Source organism: Chiroxiphia lanceolata, chromosome 21 (genome assembly GCF_009829145.1).
Source record: "Chiroxiphia lanceolata isolate bChiLan1 chromosome 21, bChiLan1.pri, whole genome shotgun sequence".
Classification (NCBI taxonomy): domain Eukaryota; kingdom Metazoa; phylum Chordata; class Aves; order Passeriformes; family Pipridae; genus Chiroxiphia; species Chiroxiphia lanceolata.
In genome coordinates, this window is record NC_045657.1 from 8177373 (window position 1) to 8200664 (window position 23292).

A 23292-nucleotide genomic window follows, 5' to 3' on the forward strand; every position below is an offset into this window, starting at 1 on the left:
TCAACATATATGATTAAAAAGGTCAATGAGCCCCATGCACTCAAACTGGTGTAATGGGACCAGCTGAGCTAAAGCAAAAATTCCTTTTGCTGGAAGTAAATAGCCCACTGTTATCTCCCTGGGGGCCAGGCAATAAGAGGAGGCATGTTCCCATTCACTCTGCCAGTGTGTGATATGTTAGTGCTCTGCCTATAAATACAACAGCTTTTTTGCCTTTTTTTTTTTTTTTTTAACAAGGCTGTGACAACTTCATCTCATCTGGGTACAACAAACACGCCTGAGTTGTGGCTACACAGCAGGGCTTTCTGCTGTGTGTGTGCTGGGTGGTGGTTTTTCCACCACAGGACCATATGTTACCTACTGAGTGGAGTGGCTGAGTTCCTACCAGTGCATCAGACAAAATCAGGGCAGCTCTCTGATGGAGTGGCTGGGGACGTGCCCAAAAAGCAGCACCTGAACTGGAGACACTGCTCTTTGGCCTGCACTGCAGCACAGGGAGCTCGAAGGAGAAAGAAGTTATGAAGGCACTGGTAGGGGTCCAGAGGAAAGTTCCCTTTATAGTGTGAAATAATAAATGAGACCGTGACAAAAAGGCAACACTGGGCTCGAGATTCTGTCTTGATACTACGCCAGCTGACCACGCTTTGTGCATTCAGAACTGACCTGGTCATTAATTTGTTACAGACTTGTGCAATGTGAACAAGGCCAATTCTCTTGCATAAAGATGTTTTCTCTTGCAAGCCAACTGGAAAAGCTTAGAGTTTACTATCCATGGAGAAATCTGCTTGACATATCTGTGACACGGCACTCCTCTCTGCACTGCCCACTCAAGACACCTCCTGGATAATCAGACTCTCAGAACAACTTTTCTGCATCCTACCAGAAGTGAACCTAAGTTGATTACTGTGATAAATGCTCTGTCTCTAGCAAGGGTCAACGGTGGGTGCTGAAGGAGGAATATATGAAGCAGTTCTTATATATGAATATCCTTTCCCTGCTTTATTCTCTAAAAAACTAATAAGCAATGTGAGTTTTCTCAAGTGAGGTTGTATCTGGACTGTTGCATCTGCATCTTGTACAGCTCTGTTTTCCAGGCGTTTATCTGAGGTCTTTTTGAACTCATTTGGATCTAATTCTCTCAGAGAGACAAAAGGTAAAGTTATGGTAACTGGAGCTATTTATGTTACAAAGAAGACACGGGAGAAGGGGGTTAAAGCTAATGAATGTCTTTGGGAATGGAGGAGACCTTTCTCAGAATAGAACAATAGAGTGCTTTTATGAAACTGGGAGGCAGAAAACACAAAACTATAAAAAAAAAAAGAACACACTTTTGTATTATTCAGCATTAGCCCTCAGAACTCATCGCCACAGGATCATACCCTGCAGACACTGTGGAGAGCCCATCTGTCTTTTAGGTGGTGATGGTTGGTTGAGGTGACTCCTACACAACTTGTTGAATCAAGAAGGCCACAACTTGAGCCAGTTCTAGTTGGATGGTTGGAACTGAATTTCGATTCATCACTATTAATCAGGCTCAGAAAGAGGGAAACTGCTGTCAAGGGCCTTCCTTGGTGAAGGAGCACCCATGAATGCTGACCACTGAGCTACACCCAAGAACACTGCTCCTTGGTGGACTTCCCCTTCCAGGAGAGGAAAGGGAACATGCTTTCCTTACCTGGGTGGCTGCTGGCTGACCGATGACCACCCATCCTGGGCACTGCTGGTCACTGTGATGCGAGACGGAGACGTTGGAAGCCCATTGATCGAGGAAGCCTTTGGGGGTGTAAACGCCACAGTCTTTGATGCTGGTCATCTGCTCAAATTCCTCACACACTCCATCACCATCGTGGAAATAGCACCTGCTGGGTTCATCTGCAGGGGAAAGCAGAGAGGGAGAATCACAAAGGACTGGCTACACATACCTGCAGTGTAGTTGCCAGGAACTGATACCATCAGTGGTCGTGTATGTGCTGGATCAGGTCACTGGGAAGTGGGAGCATTGGTCACTTCCAGGCCATAGCAAGGTGACTGCAAAAAAGCCAACCAACAATAGTCAACTTTTGTATTGGGTAATTCCCTCAAGATATTTCCCAATCTTAAGGATATTCTGCTTATTTTCATCTCTCTCCTTTTAAAAGGATGGAGACAGAAGAAAGCAGAGACAGAAAATACATAGAGAGACAATGTGGGTGTTGGCATAATTCCACCAGCTTGGATGGAAAAACGCCAGGGGAGGGTTTGGTCTACAATGTTTCCCTTTTTGTTTTTTAAAGATATCTGCAAATAAACAACAACAGCAACCGTGACTGTAGGGATTGTGAAAACTGCCAAGCTGACAGTTGTAGTGACCAAAGGGCCAAACAGATCTGTTTATCCAAAGTAGATACACTATACGAAGTGTGAGGGGTAATCTTGCCACATACACACACAGCTTCAACCAACATGACTCAGATTTGACCTGAAAGGATCAAAAGCAGCAGGAGACTTTATTATCCTTGTCCATTTATTCTGTGGCTTCTCTAATGAGACTGCCAACAAAGATGCCAAATTTTTGAGGTTGTTTCTGTAGCACCGGCCCATTAAAAACTGAACTGAGATCCATCTCCTCTTTTCAAACAGACTGCATAGCAATAACGACTTTCAGTTATTAGAGTACTCTGTGAAATGGAAACCTTTGACCTGTTGGTATCCTATTTTGTATTGTATTATCATTGCCAGTCCCCAGAGGTATCCAGTTCTGACAGCCTGTTGTATTTTTGTCTGGCAAATAAGCCTGTTGAAAAAAGGGTAGGAAATTAGCCAGAGCTGCTAGCTGGGCTGATGGACATGATCCCTAAGGAGAATCCTGTCAGTAGTATTGGACTATCTCGAGCTAGGTGTCAGAAAATCTGATGGCTGCTCAATTTTGAGCTACTTCTAAACTCCTAAATCCCCTGTTTATTTTTCCTCCTGGTTTACACAGTGAAATACCATCATGAGCCAAAAAAAATGGGTTTATTGCTATTCAATTATTTAATGACTTTCACTCCTTTTCCTCCTGTGCAATATTCCACATCTTTAAGAGAGTGTGGCTTTGAAAGACTAGAGAAGTCTATCAGGGAAGAATGTCATTATGGTTTCATTTCATCACAACCTCTGTGGACAACTTGTGTACGTGGATAAGTGCAGGGAACTGTGTATTTGCTGGGCCAGTGCTCCGAGCTGGCAAAAAGGCGCCAGCACATGTCTGGAAATGTTTCAGCTGTATGAGTGCAGCCCTGTGCCTGAGCGAATATTCCCAGGGTGGCCAAACTTCCTGACCCTACATGTCACATCTTAAAATCTTCATTTGTCTGGGAGCCACCGAACATCTACCACACACCTGGAAGAGCCTGGAGGAGGAGTGCTGGGGACAGTGCTCACAGACAGGGGATGACAATGGCTCCCCGGGGTGGCCGGGGGGATGTGCAGATGGGCCCTAAGGCAACCAAGCAGGGCTGGCCCCCTGGCCCTGCTGTCCTGCCTCCTCCCACAGCCTGAGAGCCCAACAGCCCTGAACCAGCAGGGCCCTGCTGCTGCTCCTCTGATACCAATCCAGCTGGGAATGTTTGCTTGAACTGGTCTGAGAGCCCCAGCTGGGACATCCCTGTGCACCCTGGACATCCCTGTAGCACACCTTGGTTCCCTGCAGGGCCTGTTGATGCTGGCACAGTGCTACACCAGCAGGGCTCATTCATCCCTGGGAGAGCCATGCTCTGTGTCTGACCAGCTCAAGGAAGGGGCAGAGCAGGTGTGTCACTGTGATGGCCATGGAGGCAAACTCCTGGTTCCCTCACCCTGTCCTTCTGCCTCTCTCGTTCTGCTCCTCTCTCTGCAGACCCATATCAAGGCTCTGGGTCTCTGCTATACCCAAGAACAGTAGGATAAACCTAAGTGGCTCACCCACCTCAGAGCACTATGCCCCAGTTTAAGTTGAGAGACTCAGCAGAAATCTCTGAGAAATATTCAGCCCTGGAAAGACTGTGGTCAGCAATCAGAATCCTCAAAAACAAATGCCAAAACTATGAAAATATGTATTTTTGGAAAAAGAGTTTCTTTGTAATTTTATGAAAAGAGGCTTATTTCTATAAAAAAGGAAAAAAAAAAAAAAGAAAGGAAAATACCTACCATGTTAAAAAGACCTGACCTTCAGCCTTTAAGCATATGCACAGTCAGATATACACGTACAGTGAAACACCATCATCCTGCCACACACCCACACTGACAGAAACACTGACACACAAACACTCATACGCTCTCTTTACACATCCCTGACTCAGCCACCCCACTGTTGCAAACACATACCCAGAGAAACTCACAGCCTAATTTTAGGCACATGCATTTAGACAGTGTTTCCCAGCCTTCCCAGAGCACTGACTTATTTTCACGACAGGCACTGAAGTAAGCACAACATTTATATAGCAGCATACTCCTGCACTGGCTCCAAATGTTCCCTCCTAATGCGATGATAAACGTAATGGGCTTCTGATAAGATCATGTGTTTGGGATAAAAGAATACTCAAGACCTACTCCAACCCGATGACTTAATTCAAACTCACATGGATGGGAAGGCAGCCTTTGAATAGCTGTGATCCAGGCCAGTGTGTGATCCTAACAGAGGCTAATTTGTTCCTGATTATGCCTAAGACCCCAATAAATCTGTCTGCTCAGAGTCTGCAAAACCCGAGGGAGGAACCGAGCGCAGAGACTGGGATGTCTGAATTAAATGGAGGCTGCCTAAATGATTAACAAAGTCCTGCTGAACTGCACTGTCATGAGCCCTTGTGCTGTGCTGGCCCTGGAGAGCTGCCTCACCCTGCGCCGGCGGGATGACACCGCGCACAAAAGCTGAGAGATGAGGCACCCACTCGCCTTTGTGTGCTTTGAAAAATGGTGGGGGAAAGTGGCTTCACAACCCTAGTTTACTTTTAAGGAAGATCTGTAAGTCCTGCTATTGACACATCATTCAGCTTGCAGTGCTGGGCTTCGAGGGGAGCGTTGGTGAGAAGAGGGGAGGACCTTTCCTCCCTGTGAGCTTCCTAATTCTGAGTGATGGCAAAGAGGGGGATGTGATTAAATCCTTCCCAGACACGAGGGCATCAACCTTCAACAGCCAAATGTGGTGCATCACTGGGTGGGCTGCCAAAAAGCAGCAGAGATTCTTCCTTCCACACATGTTGAGCACCAGCTCTGACTCCAGATTCTTCCTATGGTCTTGGATGCTTGGTAGGTTATGTGTTGGCTTTTACATTTTCACGATCAAAGTGAAGGACAACCAGATTATTTCTTCCTACTATTACCCTCACAAAATAAAAACAGGTTTCTTCCCTTTCCTCAGTGGTGTGAATGCAGCTCAGTTAAATCCGTAGAGTCCTACAGGTTCAAAGTTGGGGAGGGCAGTGTCAGAGGTGGAGTATTTCTAGGAAGCAGTAGCTGGAGATGATACAAAGTGTCTTTTCTGTTCTCTTTTTAACAATATAAGCTAGTTTTTGTCCCCACAGTGGTCTACAGGATCCCAAGACATGCTGAAGATCATATAAATGTGTTGGTCATGCATGACCTGTACCATGGACTACGTTCATCAACACCGTGGACTTCTCACTTCATATATGAATCTGATTTGAAGTAGATATGGAGGAAGGGAACATAAAGGAAATCTGATTTGTCCTCAACGGAAAAATGACTTCAAAAAATTAAAAATCAGTTGCCTGGAAATCCAGCTTAAATCTAGAACAGCAAAATGTCTGCAGGCAGAGCACCTGGCAGCAGGAGAGAGCATCTCTGGGGGATTGACAACAGATGCTGCAGGATTCTCAGCTGAGCTCAGGGAATGTGTATTCATTCAGGCAGCCCAGGCTCCTTTTCCCTGGAAAAGTTCTTTCTGAAGGCACAAAAATGTTGGGGCCAAAACAATGTCCCTGTCTTGCCCTTGCTGTGGGACAAGGCAGTCTCCAGTTCAGCTACGATTTCTGTGGTGTTTGGGAATCCCTGAAGGCTCTGTGGCAGCACCGACCTGGAGATGGGGGGTTTGTTGGAGAAACAGGTCAGCAAGACCTGGTTTGCTCACTCTTTAAGGTTTTAAGATCTAGAATGATCTTGGGGCTCGTGTGTGTTGCACTAGAAAATGATGCAAACTCCGTCTCTCCTTGCTTCCTAAGCTGCCCCAGCACAGTGCAAGAGGCAGCCTTTTGTATTGAAATACAGACCTCTCCTCTGGGGTTCAGAAACGACAGGATGCTCAAGATAATGCAGAGGATTTAGGGAGCACTGGGAAGCACCTGCCAGAGCAGGTCTGGATGAGCAGGTAACTTGCCATCGCTGTTACCTATTTGAAGAGAAGCTGGAAAATCATCAGCAAAACAAATGAAGTCTGGTAGAGGCCAGGAAGCAAATATGCAGGATATAGACTTATCAGAGATAGGCAGCCTTTCACCTCATTAAAAAAAAGAGAGATGAAGAGATCCAATTCATGGCACAGGGCACATCCTCCAACAAGGCTTTTAATGTCCAAGCAGGGTAGTCAAAGTTCTGGGGACAGACACTGGGGGCAGCTTCCTGTTTTCAGCTGGAACGCAGTGATTGGCATCGGCATAGTCTTCTTTTGTGCAACAACTACTATTTTTTTAAAAGGCCAGACAAAAAAAAAAAAGGAGTATTTTTAAGCTCAGCTGTTTACTTAGGGATGTTTCCAACTATAACAAGCCTCATGCCACATAACTGTTTGTCCGGAAAAAAAAAAAAAAAAAAGAAGAGAAAGAAAGAAAGAAAAAAAGGGGGGGACAAAAATGCAGAAGCATTGTCTCAGAGTAACAAATTCTTGGAACAGAACGAGCTTCGTATTTTAACCCCTGAAAGGTCTGTCCAGAGGTGTGCAGGCCTTCAGACACAGTGAGGGCCAAACCCCAGGCTCACCAAAGTCAGCAACTTCTGCAGAAGCAGCGTTTTACCACCACGTCACTTAATCGGCATCTCCAGCGCCGGTGTTTATGTTCACACAGATGAGGAGAAATGTATCCAGAGGTTTCTATCGCAAAGGGAGAAATAATTCCACTGCAGATCACATGAACCCGGCGGCTGAGTGACCGCAGAACCTGCTCCATTTATTTCTATGGGAGTTTCACCTTTGGCTTCAGTGGGAAGAGAGTGAATAACATGGCCTGCTTCCAGGATATCTGCTAATCTCTTCTTTAATATTGAAGAAGGCAGAGACAGAGATATTTCCTGCTACAGTAAAATATTCAAGAGTTATTTTCCTTCCTGGATGTCCTGATTTGAAGAGAGGAAAACCATTACACGGAGCTCGGGCAGACCTTTCCGAACGAAGTCGCACATCAATACAATTGTGACGTCTTCCTTCAATGAAATAAAACAGAAACCTTGGAAGTGAAGGCAGCGCGGGTGTCGCAATCCGCTGCGGAACATCCAGGGGCCTCGCAGGAGGCTTTTTCCGTGGAAGATGACAATCGTGTCTGAGCATCTCCTGAAGGCAGCAGGCAGGCTCTGTGGAGTGTGGCTCCCTGGCAATTCAGCTGCTTCGTGGAAATACATTCCTGGGTGTGACGGGCTTGCTTTGTGTGGCGTGACTCGGCTCATCGGTATGAGCTCCGATAGAGCGGTCGGGGCACCATAATTATGCAATTGATCCGCGGGCTGCAGACAGATCCAGTTACAGCTCCCTCGCGGAGCCCGGCACTGAAATTTGATATTTCACCTCCAGGAACATGAGTGTCACTTAAGAGAAAGGATATTTCCTATTGCTGGCAGTGGTAGTAAGATCTTGTCTGTTCTGCAGCTAGCTAAGGTGGCCATCCCCAAGTCCAGGCAACCAGACATGGCCAAGAGGAGCCAATGTGGCCATCCTTAAAACCACAGAAACACAGAACATGCCAAGTTGGAAGGGACTTACAATGATCATGTAGTCCAACCCTTAGCCCTGCACAGAACTGTCCCCAGGAGTCATACCATGTGCCTGACAGCATTGTCCAAACCCTTCTTGAGCTCAGGCAGGCTTGGTGCTGTGCCCACAGCCCTCGGGAGCCTGTTCAGTGCCCAACCACCCTCTCTGGGGGAAAAACTTTTTTCTAATATCCAGCCTAAACCTCTCCTGACACAACTTCAGGCCATTCCCCGGGGTTCTGTCACTGGTCACCACAAAGAACAGGAGCCAAGGTGGCCATTCCCAAGCCCAGGCAACCAGGCACATTGTAAGAGCACTACAACACATTCTCTTTCCACCTCACCTTGTTTCCCTCCCTGGATGATCAGATAAATTAGAACAGTGATGTCAAGTGGATTTTGATACTATACAGATTTATCAGCTATACTTGGAGACTGTTCAACTGAAAAGGTTTCTGTTGAAAAAGGAGCAACGACTACAACCATGAGAAGGGTGGCCAGGGTGGCCCTTTTCAACACCTGACATGCTTGGGAGGCTGAGGAGGAGTCCAAGAGCAAAAACCCAGCGGTGCCATTACCCAAGGAAAAGAAACTGCTTGTTTGTGCATGTGGTTGGATGTTATTGCAAAGGAAGGTCTTGTGCTCAGCATCATCCTCTGAGCACAGCAAGTTGCTGTTGAGTCACAGAGGATGCTCTAAGGAAGGAATTACGACCAGCCTCTCTGATCCACAGAGAGTAATGTGTGAGGGATGCAACAAACGCAGGAGTAATTCTGCTGCTGGGCTCTCACTGTAGCTGTGTCCTAAAAACCAAAGCTGGATTGAGCTGGGCTGGAGTCACTGGCCTTGGGAAAAATGCAGGCAAATACCACTCCAGCCCACATTCTCCCCCACAAAAACCCCACATTCTCTTTTGTATTTTGCTGCCCGAGATGCCTGCTCTCTCTGCTCTGTGCCTCAGCTGAATCTCCTAGGATTGCACTATTAATGATGACAGTCTTGAAAATCACTTTAAGAGACTTTATGACTACTAACTTGCCAAAGGAGTGCTTAGACATTTTAGAACATGTAGCCACACTCCCGGGAGCTGCAGGAAACACTCAGCTTCAAAGTATTTGCCTTGAGCTGAAGGAGTCACACAAATATCATCTGAGTAAGCCTGGTCAGTAAATTCATTACTATTTGCCATGAAATTCTGCTATAGAACCTCAGCTGCTTGAACAACAGCAACACTCTTTCCCAAGCTCCTTGGTCAATGCTTTCACCTTATTGATGCCCTGGGAGATGCTGAGTTTCTCTTGCAAGGTGGCTCAGTTTCTCCCATGCTGTTGTTCTACTGAAAGCCCTCGGCAGGGTCAGCCAAGGCCTATTTAATGCTCATGAAAGAAGGCAAAATCACCATTAGCTGCTGTGTGGGGCCACAGTTTCAGCAGCCAAAGCTGTGTTCCTATGCAATGGTATGAGGAAGGGAGGGGGAGAGGATGGGAGCGAGGCACCGCTCTCAAAGCATGCCCACAATGAATATGGATGGTCATCCATCAATTTATTTTAAGCACATTACTCCTCTGTCAGAAAGGGAAAAAAGGAAAAAGAAAGAAAGGAAAGAAAAGACATATAAAATTAGGTTTGTGTCACTCATTTAACACTGCAATTTCCCCAGAGGATTATGCACCAAACAGAGATAGCAAGCTCATGAATATTAATCATTTCCCTGAATGCAATGCAGCCCACCAAACAATAAGATTAGGGGAAAGTGCTATGCTTAATTTATGGATAATGGGAGAGGTAAAGGATAGAGCTCCCACAAAGGTAAGGCTCACAGCTGGAGGGAGAGGCCTCTGAGGAGGAGGAGGACAGATCCAGATTTGTAAGGTAGCAGACAAACATTTGAGGCCAAGCAGGAGCAAAAGAAAAGGTGTTTAAGGATCATTGTCAAATTAAAATCATACTTCTCCCTGCACAACCACTGGTGACTAATGCTTCAAGCATGCCAGAAACTAGTGGTAAATTCAAGAGCTAGATATATTTATTTTCTCTTTTCCTCTACTCTGTGCCTTTTCTTTGTATTTTACATCCCCGAGGCCCCGATCCAACACACCACAGAGACGTGTGTCTAACCTGAAACATTCCCATTCTTCAGGGCAACCACTCACATGTGGAACTCAGTGGAAGTGCTGCCCTGTTCTCCTGTAAAAAGGCTTTAGCCAAGAGTCCCTTATAAGCAAAGGAGATAAAGTGTAGCAATAATAACACCAATAAGATGGGACTGAAAACCCCATAAATTACCTGGCAAACTTAAAGGGAGACAGAAGTTCTGGAGCTACTTCCCAGCTGTGTTTCAATGTGTCTATCAGTCTTTACTCATCTCTTTTCATATTACTTTCTCTTCCCCCTCCCTCCTTTTTTATTGATCTCTGCATCTTTTTTATTATATCCTTCTCTTTCTTCAGCCCTGGTGAGCTAAATCAATGCATAATGCACATCCCACTCCACAAAAGGAATGCAAATGAAAGCCGGGCTCTTTCTCAGCGTCCTCACATATATCTGGATGTGCGTGCGCTCGATGTTGGGGTGTGTGGGAGTGCACGCCAAGGACAAGGTGCTCAGCTGTGCCTCAGACACCCATTTCTCACTGCTCCGCTGGGAACGGATCAAGAGCTAAGCCCTGGGTTCCCACAACTGCGAGTCATAACTCTTACAAATGGGGTCTGCTTTACACAGGTTGAACTTGGCTGAGATCCGCGGTAACCGCGAAAATCGGTTATCCCGGGAGTAATCAAGGGCAAGGTGAAAGAAAAGCAGCCGAGAGGTAGGAGAGGGGTGCATCAGTCACACGGACACCACTCGGAATCACCTGTCTCCTACAAATCAAAAGGCAAAGTGAAACTTCCCCCGTGGGACCGAATTCCGTGCAGAGGGGATAAAATATGTAAAATCCGCTGTACGAAACAAGGGGAGGGGGGAGGGAAAGGTAGAGATGATAAATTTGAGGATGGGGAAGGACGAGTGCACTGCAGAACTTAAAAAAAAAAAAAAAAAGGAGCACTGCCAGATGCTTCCATTAATTAATTAATTAATCTCACTGTCGCTCTTCAGCATGTTGCAGGAAGAAAACGCTATTAATCTTTTCTGTGTTCTGTTCCTCGGCTTTGTGCTCGGAGAAGGCCAGGACAGCCTGACAGTAAGACCACACAGTTTTCCTCCCTGCCTCCCTCCTTCCTTCCCCCACCCCCTCTCCTCCCTGGCAGAGCAGATTGATCCACTGTTATCTGATTAGAGAGGAAAGGAGGAGGGAAAACAAAACCAAGACAAAAAATAAAAAGAAGTCTAATTTTATTACAGGCACTAGAGCAAAGTGTCTTGAGAGCCTTGTGCCATTTAGTCAAAGGAAAGTTGGACCGATTAAAAAACCCCATAAACCTCATGATCCTAAAAGGCAAAGGGAGCAAGAGAGGCAGAGGGACACCTGCAAACAGGCTGCTTGGAAATATCCAGAACACAGCTGAACATGACCCTGAGCAACATGCTCCAACTTTGAAGCTGGATCTAACTTTGAAGTTGGCCCTCCTTGGACCAGAGACCTCCAGAGACTCCTTCGAACCTAAATTATGCTGTGATTCATGGCTCTAAATCTAAAGCTTGGTGGTGCTTGCGGGCTCTGTTGTATTTCTCTTCTACCAAGCGAGGTGACTTCCGTGGTCTCTGCTTTGGGAGGAAGGAGCCCACTTGGGCTTTGCACCCCCTGCTACGGAACCCCCCCTGATGATGCCCCTTCCGTCCTGCCTTCAGCAAACAAAATGTTTAGCGATTATTTTCAGCCACGTGGGACCCAATCCTGCAGCCAATTTGTGACAGGCATTGCATTCACTGTTGTGGTTAGATTTGCTGAAGACTAAAGAATGCCTTGTGGTAGTTCAGAAACATGCCTGGAAGAAAGCACTTGCAAGATCAAACCCTGAGGCCCCCGATTCAGCAAAGCCTCTGAACATGTGTTTGAGGCTCACTGAATTCTTTGGTGAAGGGGAGTGATTCCCGGGGCTCTAAAGAGCTACATAATACAACAAGAACATCACTGCAAAAATAACACTGTCTGAAATAATTACTTCTTGTCCTACAGGATTATAACATGTGTTAGCCTTGCAAACACGGAAATAAATTACAATTATTTTTTTTCTATGCTCCTCAAACAGAGACCTGAGAATTCTGTATTTTCCAAGAAAACACCCCACCAGTATCAAAGAAGAATTTTGTTTGGCTTAAGGCAGAGGATCAGGTCTGCTACTATTAGACTGTGGAGAATGCTGAATTTCTGCTCTTTTTTATTATTATTTATTATGTAATATGAACAGCCACTCACTTGCACAACATCTTTATGTTTTCTGGTGAGATTTTAGTGCTTGATATGTTAAAAGAGAATATAAATCAGCACAGTTCATTTGTCTGAAAGATGAACCAGCAGTGTCTCTTTAGCTCTCGGTGTCATAATTCGTGGTGGTCCAGCAGTCACAAAAGCCAACAAGACCTGTTTCCCAGGTATTACCTTCTCTGAACCTCTCCTAGAGACTTGATGCAGGCAGTGTTTGCAAAAACCAGCAGCAGTTCTGCCCTGGCAGACCCTGCTCACACACTGAGACCCCCACCACCACAGCAGTCTCACCACCACAGCTCACAACAAAACATTTGTGTGCCTGCACCTTCCCTTTGAGTCAGCTCGTTTGATTCATCTAAGTGAGTCCCTGGATTTGGTATTTCACAGGCAATTTGATATCATTTTGTAATTCAGGACCCGTGCAAACCCACAACCTTCCAAAGCCCATGACAAACAAACAACTTTTCACCCCTGGAATTCCCCTTTCCTTTCCAATGCAAGCAAATCTGAAAAACCACTTCCTCTGTAATGGCATAGAAAAATCCACGTGTGTGTTTTAGTTGCTTCATTTTCCAATCATTCTGCTGTCAGACAGCTTTTGCTCCACGCTCTTAACCAGCCCCGTTGCTGGTCCTGGAGATGAACATGTTGGTTGACCATGGATGGATGGATGGATGATGGTGGATGGATGATATGGTTGGACTTGATGATCTTAAGGGTTTTTCCAGCATAACCAATTCTATGATTTTATGTACACAGGCATAAAGCAGACTCCTGCACACCCCCTGGCAGGACACCACTGTGTGGTCCAAGGCTTGGGACACCCCACTCTTACTCCTGTCCATGGACCTATTTGGAACATTTTGCAGCTCTTGCCCAGCCCACACCACCTGTTTTATTTTTGAGAACCAACAAATGTCAGTCATGCCCAAATATAACACTGGGATGTGGTCAAAGTGCAGACCTGGAGCAAGGAATTCAGACCTGCTGGTGAGCAGGGTGATACAGATACAACCACCCAGCTCCAGCTCAAACCCTTGCTGGAACCAGCCTCACACTACGCCTGACTCCTGGAGAACCCAAAACATTTACGTAAGTGTTTATCTCACTTTCAAAATATTATGACTAACATCTTTCAAGTGCTTGAGGCTTTAAGGCAGCAAGTTACTTGAAACTTCAAGACCACCAATAGTCACAATTAGCCTGGACTATAAATATGCTCAATTTCAATAGAGCTATTTACGTATGTAAATAAGCACATCAACAAATCAGGCCTCAAGTCGCACAGTGTGGGATGCTGAAGTAAAAATGTAGCTGTTCTGATGAGCCAACCAGTCCCCAGCTTACCACCCCAGGGAAACATGGTGCCTGTGAGGTCCGTTATGTGTTGCTCCAGGCACAAGAGATAATGGTCAGATTGCCAAAAAGAACAAATTTCAGACTTGCCAACATTGTATTATCTGCTTAGGACCAATGCCCTGAGCTGAAGGCATGGGATCACTACATGGGACAGAGGGTTTTCTTGGTCAGTCCAGATAAGGACTCTCATAAAATGTCTTGAGAAAAAGCCGACCCTTAATAAACATTAACCTTGGTTCTTGAAGCTCTGTGTGATTCATTCTTTCCCAGACCTCACAGAGCCCTGTTGGTTGGGAAAAGCAACCCCACATCGTGGGGCTACCCCACAGAAGGTGCAGTGTAAATTGGTCTCCATTTCCCTTCTCTGTCCCCAGCATTCTTAGAGAGTTTAATAAATATGTAAAGCTCACAACTGCAGCCCTGCTATCCCCAATAGCTGGAGCATCTTCCGGCCATTGTGCTTACAGGTTTTGCTAATCAGAGCAAACCAGGCTTGCAAATGAAATCTGATTAAGTAGTTTTCACCTCTGAAAAAGGGGATTAGCCAGACCTTTGATCCTCAGATATTGATTTGCAACTCAAAGGAGGTGTGACCTCAGCTGGACTTGCTTCTGGTCTCAGTCCCTTCCCCTTTCACTCCTCCTCCTGTTTACCAGAAAAAAAATCAGTTCATGTCTTCTCACGTAGTCAGATCTAAAGCCTATTGAAGCCAGTGGAAAACCACCCACTGACTTCAATGGGCTTTGGATCAGTCCCACAATGGCTGACTTAGCCCTAAGTCCCAGGCTGTTTCAAAGCCAGCAGAACCAATTTCCCATCAAAATGACCAGAAGCTGGGAAGATATGTTCGCCTTTCAAACCTACAAATTCCACCTTTTTTCTCTCTTCCATGACAACTCTTCAGCTGGAAATGCTGAAAATACTGTCGATTTTTTCCCCTGCACTCTGCATGGAGGTGTTGCCCACCGTGAGTGGAAGGGCTCCGAGCTGGACTTACCGACGCAGTTGAAGGACAACTCCTGCAGGCAGAACAGGGAGCAGCCATCCCCGTTGATCTTATTCATGTCATCACATTCTTCCCCCAGTTCTCTGCAGGCAGGGCACACACATGCAAAAAAAGCAGTCAGATGGCAAATAGTATCATTCCAATGATTGCTGCAACCCCGCTGAAGAACCCCAAAGTCCTGAAAACTAGTACGACAGCTTTCTATGCCAACCCCAAAAATACATCCTCCCTTGTGCTCCAGCTCTGAGTTTCATCATTCCTGGTTCACAGACTTGCCTGGCCACTTCTCTGCTGCACATGTGGATACCACTTGCTGTTCTCTGATGAGGTTATGAGCAACTTCCTCCATAGCTGGTGTGGCTGCAGCTCAGCAGGTGGGGAAAAAGAGAACAGGAATCTCTGAAACTCTTTGTATTAAATCTGGAAGGGCCAGACAGTGACCCCAGCTGGGAATAACAAGGCTTAAAGTCTGGTGCTGGGCTGTTCCAGGTGACAGCACTTGGAGGAGAGTGGTTGACAGGGAGCAGGTGGTGTCACTGGACCAGCCCCCACAGTTGCAGCAGCGTGTGGGGAAAAGAGTGGGAACCAGATGAGAAAGGGGCTGCCACAGCTGCAAGTGGGGCCACAACCAACCAAGCTGTGACACAGTCTGGTTCCTGCTCGCTCCTGAGGCAGCTCAGCTATTGTTTGACACTTGCTGCAAAGCCACAAGTGATGTTTGAGGAATGTGCAAACATAACAGTAGCAGAAAAGTTATGTAAAGCAGAATTAATCTGTCTTTCTCCACCTCTCTTTCCAAGTCTGCCCTGGATTCATATGTTGTTTGGTTGTTCTCTTTGATTTCCTTGCCTGTTGGGCCTCATCCTGCAAATATTTGCTGCCAGGTGTATCGTCTGACAGGGCTGTGCTGTGTGATTGCTGATCAGCATTATTCCAAGCAGAGAACACTGGCTGGATTAAGCACTTGCTTGTTGTTACTTCCACAGTTTAAATAATTAAATTACCTAATGCCAGGAAGCTTTGAAGCAGTGGCCTTAAGGGCCAACATAGGAAAAGAATAAACCCTAACACAGTTGTGAAGGATTGTTTTACATTTTCAGTGGCCTGGGGACTGGCAGCCCACGAGAGAAGGGAGCTGATTGAGAACATACAATTCTCAGAGGCCAAATCTATCACCTCCAAATGCATCCCAGCTCTGGTGGACGGTCAAACAAGAGGCTGCACCAGGAACCTGGCCCAACACGTGGCAGGGTTTTACCCTGTCCCCCAGCTGTGAGACACAGGGGACACCAAGTAAAAGGGCAGCATCCAAGGCCGTGTGGATTTTTCCAGCACTTACTTCAGCCCTGTTTAGGAAATGTCATTTACATGTGTAAAGATACAGATGCATGGGCAAACAGCATAAACAGCACACAGTGGACTTTCCTATCGATCCTGCTGTCTGGGCTCCATTATCTGTATCTCTGTCTGTATCTCCTGGTACCAGGATAGCAGGGCCTACGTTACAATTAAATGTCCTCATCCTGGTAATCATCAGCACATGAGTCATTATCCACAGAGGAGAGCTGGCCTGAACTAAGGAGACATCAGAGGTCATCGGTTCCTTTCTAGTCTCTGATTCTGGCTTGAGTAGATGTGCCCAGATTTATCTGTTTGCTCGCTCCAGACTTACATTTGGATGATCCCATCTCCACAGTATCCACTTCCAGAGATATAGACGAGAGCAGGGGAAGGTTCACTCTCCTCCATCCCGGAAACAATGACGACCTGGTACGTGTACGTGGTCCTGTCACTCAGCTCCCTGCGAGGCAAGAGGAGATACTGAGTGATTGGTACAACAAAGGCAGCAGCAAAGGGCAGAGAAGGAGGTACTGAAGTGGGGGCTGGATGCTAAAAAAAGCAAAGTTTAGTTCATTCAGGTTTTCCGAATGTTCCTGCCTCTTTTCGATGGGATGGATTTTTGGCTGGGTGTCTTTTCCTTGTGAGCACGGGTCAGCTCTGTCCACGCCTGATTTGTGCACAGCCCTGAAATAGGTGCAAACTCTTGACCATTTGGCAGCTAAACCATTTCCTGATGAAAATCATGCAGTTTTCTGCATTGCTGCTCACACCCACTGCAGGGATGGCATGGCACTGGCACCATGGCACTGTCAATCCTCACCACGGGCAGTGGGAAACACTAAGAGCATTACTGACAGTCCATGTACTTCAACACCTGAGGAACCAGCCCTGTGCCTCACTGTGTCCAGCCTTGGACACTTCTGCTCCTGTCTGTCACACCAGGGACAGCATTACCAGCAAGTTTGTGGCACAGTTCATTTAGGGAACTTAAAATACCCTGTAAACACTCATTATTTCCTGAGCAGCCCTGAGCTCAATCCAACTGCAGCTGGAGCCAGTGGGAACTTGACTATTAGCTTAAGACAGAATGGGACTGGGGATGTTTCAGTGATAGATAAATAAATAATCCGCTTTGCATATGGGTATTTAAAAAAGTAGAGTTAAAAAGATTTTTTGTTTCTGAGCAAAAAAAAATAGGGTCCACACGACAGCACTGGATCATGGTATTAACATCGAAATACTCACAGAAAGAATGAGCAAATTGCTACATATTTATGCAAAGCCATAATAACCCAAATCCTGTGCATCTGTAAACGAAGAGTAATTTTTATATGCAGTACAGGAATAATATAAGCCTAATAAAAATATTTAGCTCTTTTACAATGTCTTTTACATTATCAAAACTCAAAACCTTCCACAAAGGAACTCATTACCCTTATCCTCATTGTATCCAATTTGTAAAGCCGGGGAGTAGTGAAGGCAAAATGATTTGCTCAGTCATCAATCAGGCTAATTGCAGGGCCCATAAGGCAGCCCAGCTCTTCCCTAACCCCTGCCAGTCCTCTGCTTACTACACTCACGTTGCCCCAGTTACTGACACTAATACATGTGTCTTTCTGTCACAGGAACTTGGTCAAAAAGCACATATTAATGGGGTGTGTACTGGGAGGAGATACATCTACTACACAGAGCAGCAAAGCCACTGAGGTGGGTATCAATGGGCTGAGTTACTGAAATCTTCAGTCTTCAAGGTGAAATAAGTATCTTGTTACAGCATTCATTGAATTAACAAGCATGACTTAAACTCCAATATCCCACATTATATTTTACAACAAAGCTGTTTCTCATGGATACTGTGCCCGCAAAATAACTGGCACTGAAGGAATTGCACTGGGATCTGATTCTTTGTTCAAACACAGCAGTGAAATGGGAGTGGAACTCAGTGGGACAAAAGCACAACTGGCTTTCTCATTCCTCCAGCACCTTATTCCTGTCAGCAACAGTCTGTGGCTTCTAATAGCAAAATTTGTGAGTTCATGTAGCACAAACAATATATTAATTCACCTACAGACTGGGGGGGATGTCTACCCAGATATTGGTAAGAGTGTTTATTCAATCAGAGGGAAAATTTTTAAACTTCTGCCCTTGGGGCTTGTTTAAAGTTTTGTTAAAAAAAAAAAAAAAGAATTATGGAAAGTAATTTAAGTGGCCAAACACACACTGCTGTATAACACTGAGTTTCCTCTAGATTTCATTCCTAGACAAATCCTCTTATTAAAGTGAGAAGCTTCTGATATATACTGATAAAATCAAAGCAGAGCCAAGCTCTGATTAGTACAGGGCAGTTATTTCTCAAGTTCTGTCTCAAAACCATTCGTAAAATATTTAAGATTAACAAGTACACTTGCAGAAATGTGGATTTTGTCACTGGGGATCTGTGCTAACCACAAAAAAGGTTCAGTTCTTCGAAAAAGACTGTTAACAAATGAACAGTTGGGGCAGCTATAACAGCTAGAAAATAAATAAAGCCATGCTGCTTTTTGGTGGGCTGAGTGCAAAAGAGAGTGTTCAGATTCTGATTTTTTTATATGATTTCTACAGATACCCACTGGTAGTTGGGTGAAGTGTGTCCCTGTGTGTGTGTTTTAGTGTCTCTGTGTGGTTTTGTGTACATGTAAGCAAAGGGACAACAGGAAAAGTTCACATTTGTTTATGAATAGGGTGGGAAGTTTGGAGGACACAATGGAAGAAGATGTAGAACTAAATCAAGCACAGGAGAGAATATGGTGGTTATGAACTATGAGGGGATTGGAGATGAATGTGTGTGTGAATAAGACAAAAAACTGGAAAAGAGAGTTACTAATTGGGGAGAATTCTGGCATATTTAATTGTATGGATTGGGAATGGAAAAGTTTGCATGGGGAGAGGGTCCTGTGGACATGGAGCAGATTGGCTGCTTTGTGGTCTAACCCTGTCACCTGCTACACACCAGGGAGGGGAGATATCCAACAGCAACCTGCTGCTCAAAGATGGAAAGCCCTTGGGGAAATGATATGTCATGACAGGCAGATGATCCTTATAGTTTACTGACACAAAAAAGGGCCATTTCTTCTCCAAAAAAGAAGGTGCACAAAGTATCTGACCCCTTACACATACATTTAGGTATTTGCACAGCCTGGTTCCCCTTACCTCTCTGCAGTTGGGGTAGAAAATGAGATCTGTGAAGTTATATATGCTCATGATACCCCATGAGCTATGAAGGTAATATCCTTGTTTTAGGTTAAAATGCAAAGAAAGGGAAGACAAATGCCTGGAGGACATGATTTCCAGAGGGGACAATCCTTGGGATGAGAAACATCCCAAATCCCCTCTCAGGTAGCCCAGGTAGAAACAACCTGAAGCTTCACAATCTTCCCCACGCTGGGGGACAGCAGAGGAGCCCCAGGCTGCCACAGCCAGGGCAGCACCAACAAACCAGCCATGCCCAGAGGAGCTCAGAAATGAGACACGTGTGCTCCAAAAGTGCCCTCCAGCATCACACAGGCAGAGCTGGAGATGTGCCTGGACTGGAGCACCAAAGAGCCACCTTAGAAACTCAAAAGTCAAGCCACGGCTCTCAGCTCACCCCAGCCTGATGTGGCAAAAAGCTGACTGAGCTGGATGTGGCATTTCACATCTCTACAACTGGAACCTGAGATGCTCATATCCTCCTGAACTGTTAAATGTATCATACTGGCAGCAACCAGGAGTTTTAACATTCTTTCAAAGTACCCATATTTCGGAGAAATATAGCTGCTAAAGGCATGATATGTGAAATACTTCGGGCAGTAATCCAGTCCCATAGCGAGGGAGGGAGGAGCACAAGGAAGAAGAAAACAAACAAACAAAAAGAGTTTATTCTCTCCTATATAGTTATATGATACCAAGGTCGATATTACAGACTCTATCTGGAGATGTCAGCAAGGCAAGCTCCGCTCCAAGTGGTGATAAAAGTGTGAATTCTGAGCATTTATTTTCTCTCTGGCCTTCCCCGGGAGCTGATGGCACAATGACAGCGACAAGGGGCACTTTGCTGTCGGGCAGGACCAGCACACGGCGGCTTCGCGCGGTGCTACTTAAGGAGGTGAGAGAGAAGAACATCTTTAACATCGAGGATGCGAACAAACACTCTTTTAAATTTATATCTATGGTCTTTTAATGACCTTTCCGAGAAGTGAGTAAGCCGCATTGATCGCTGCAGCTTCCGCCTGTGGGGAGGACTCTTATTAAAAAGCAATGACTCAAGCCCTGCTTAGAGGGGGAATTAGGACGTGCTGTGTGAAGCACCACGAGGGCAACTTGCCTGCCTGCTGTGGCTAGTGATGGATCCAGGGTCAGAAACACAGAACCCTCTAATTCTTTTCATGTTTTTGCTGGGGAGGCTGGGCAGTTGGGTTAATCTCACTCTGTCCCCCAGGGGAGGGACCTCTGCTCTCAGTTTGGGTGTTCCTGGAAAACTTCAGGGAAAATTATACCTGTGGGAAGTTGGTTTTTTTTTTTTTTTTACTCAGACCAAGGTGGGTTTAAAGGATCACTGAATTTATGGAAGAAACACACATGCCCTTGAGTTCCAGCAGAGCTGACACTGCCCCAGCCACATCTGCTCTGTGCACACCGTGGGGCTTCAGTATCTGAGGGCACAGCACACACTCAAGAGGCAGTGAAAGCATCAAGGGGAAGCAAACATCCCGTGCCTCTCTTCCTACTAAAACGGCATATATGTGTTTCCTACTACAAATAACAGCAGGAGTGTTTTCACAAAGCAAAGACTTGTTTCCAGCAAAATTTCAAATATTCTTAAGGCTGAGCCCAGCTCCTGCCCTATGAAAAGATAAATGGCCAGGCAGCAATGAAAGCAGACAGTGTTCCTGTTATCTAAGGACAAGATGACAAAGTTTTAAGCATCCCCAATTAAATTATGGCTGTCACAGGCAGTGTCATGTGAAACACGCACATTCTACACCTCAAGTGTCCTCATGAAGGACTCTTCTGGCTTTGACCTTAAATACCCACCAAATTCTAGAGTCAAAAGACAACATTTCCTGGACATCTCTTTGCAGCCCAGAACAAGCCCTGGTCTGCCAGTGATGTCCCTGTTTCCCTCTAGCACTGTCACCTTTGCTCTTCTCTAGCAAGGAAGCCTTGCTGAGCAAAACAGGAAATCTTCTGGCAGCAAACAGCAGCAACTCCGCATCTTCCCTTGTTGCAAGGGATCCCTTGCTCTTTGGATCAGCTGCCAAGGTGGACTGAACACAACCACAAACAGAGGACCCAGAGGTCTAAACCATCCCATCTTCAGGCTAGAGCTGTCCAGTCTGTCCCCACATGCTGCTCACAACCTCCAAAACACCCGGTGCCACTTCCAGAGGTCCTGAATGACACCAAATATCCACCAACACCATGGTGTTTACAAGCTCCCCCATGCTCAGGTGCTCCAAAAGCAATTGATAAGTAAGCCAGAGGATGAGGTCACTTTAGGACAACCCAAATAGATCTGCTCCCCAAACTTCCATCTTTTTTCCCGCATTGTCACTGGCTGTACAAATACGGCTGTTTTCTTCCTTCTCTCTTGCACACGCTCCCCCCTTGCCTTGCCTCTCCTTTTTTTAATAAAAATGGCATGAGAAGCACGGCAGAAGATAATGAAGAGAATTCCTGCCTGACTGCAGTCGGGAGAGAGGAGGGTGGGATGTTGTAAACACAAGAAGGACGTCAAAAATCCCGGGCTCTTGCGCCGGGCTGTTTTTTCAGCTGCGGTCCAATCTCTCTCTGTTTGGATAAGCCCAGCACCATGGCAGGTGCAAAGGCCTCAAAACAACTCTCTTGCTTCTCTCTCAGATACTGAGCTGACTCAGAAGACATAAATGCCAAGGAAACAGCCTTGGAGAGGCTTTTCTCTCTATCCACAGTGAGGCAGGTGCCAACAGGGGCCACAGGTTTGCTCTGTGCCCTCCAGCTTTTTTATGATTTATTTGTTTACAAGCACGGCAAAACAGGGTAGTTGAAGTACTAAATGAACACTCATGAGTTGGAAGGGAGATGGGGACTGTACAGTGGATTTCTGCTCCCAAATCCAGCTTTAACCCGAACAGGGTTTTTCCAAGGAAGAATGACAGAACAGCCCAGAACCTGAACAGATAATCTCAGCTGAGTACTTGGTGGGTACATTCTGTACCATCGGGACTCTGTGCTCACAGAGATGCAAAACAGGGGCATCAAGATGATGCCAGACTTAACTTTTGCTTCTGGATGTATCAGGAAGGTATTTCCACTAACACCTACACCAACCACCTTCCCCAATTATGCAATACCCCCCAGATTTGGGATTGGAGTCAGAGGTCGAGGGATCCAATCTATTAGGAAAATATCCTTTGCTTCTTGGAATATTTCTGTGAACCAAAGTCACCACCAACTCTTCATAACCACCACAAATTCAAACCAGGTAATTAGTCTACAGCTCTGATGTTGCTTATGTTGGTGTAAACCTCAAGTAACTCAGCAAAACGCTCCAGGTTTAAACCACTGCAACTCAGCTGCTCATCTGATCCTCTGAGGTGCAAAGGTGTGCATTTGCTGCCCAGACCAGCTCCTACCTGCACAAGAGGCCCTGGCACAGGACTATATGTCTGGCTGTTGCACCTCTGCTTTGAAACCCAGGCCCTGTTTAGGACCTTAAACACATTTGATTTTGAACATTTTTTTTTTTTTTTTTTTGTACACAGACCTCTTTCTTCTGTCCTTCACATGAGAACCATTAAGCTTTGTAAGTAGCAAACCTATAGATATTTATGCAACTGATTAACTCCAGCAGACTTTGATATAATCCTCCAAGTATCTGCCCTGGTACCAATTTAAAACACAGTAGCACATTTAATAAAAAACAAAGTTTGCAGCCAAGGCCTTAAAGATAGTTCTTGTTTTTCCTCAAGAGAAAAAAAAAGAAAAATCAATGCCAAGAGACCATTTTCTCCTTTCATGTTTAAACAACAACAAAAACATGAAGGTTTAAGGTGGCTGATATAAATGGACAATCTCACTGAGATTAGGTTACAAATCCTGGGATAAAGTAGATCCTCAAGGCCCTGGGCCTCACATGGGTGTTTGCAGCAGACAGGCAATTTCACAGCAGCACACAGGTTAAGTGTTGGAGCACCTGGTTGTTATTAGAAGCAGGGAAGGAGGGGGAAAAATGTGTTGTGTTTGCTTCTTCAGTGCTGTGCTCAGACCCTGAGCGAGACGGGAGCGCTTCTCAACGTGGGGCTCA

At 45.7% G+C, this 23292-nt stretch overlaps 1 protein-coding gene across 2 annotated transcripts in view; it reads right to left on the bottom strand.

Annotated features, from left to right (window-relative positions):
* Positions 1-23292, bottom strand: part of PAPPA (pappalysin 1) — a 181723-nt gene that overhangs the window by 74774 nt on the left and 83657 nt on the right. For both annotated transcript variants that reach the window (XM_032708046.1, XM_032708045.1), the window contains exons 8-10: positions 16321-16449; positions 14640-14731; positions 1676-1872 (exon numbers count right to left, since the gene is read on the bottom strand). In XM_032708046.1, coding sequence (XP_032563937.1) covers positions 1676-1872; positions 14640-14731; positions 16321-16449 — 418 coding nt within the window. The remainder of the gene's footprint in view (positions 1-1675; positions 1873-14639; positions 14732-16320; positions 16450-23292) is intronic.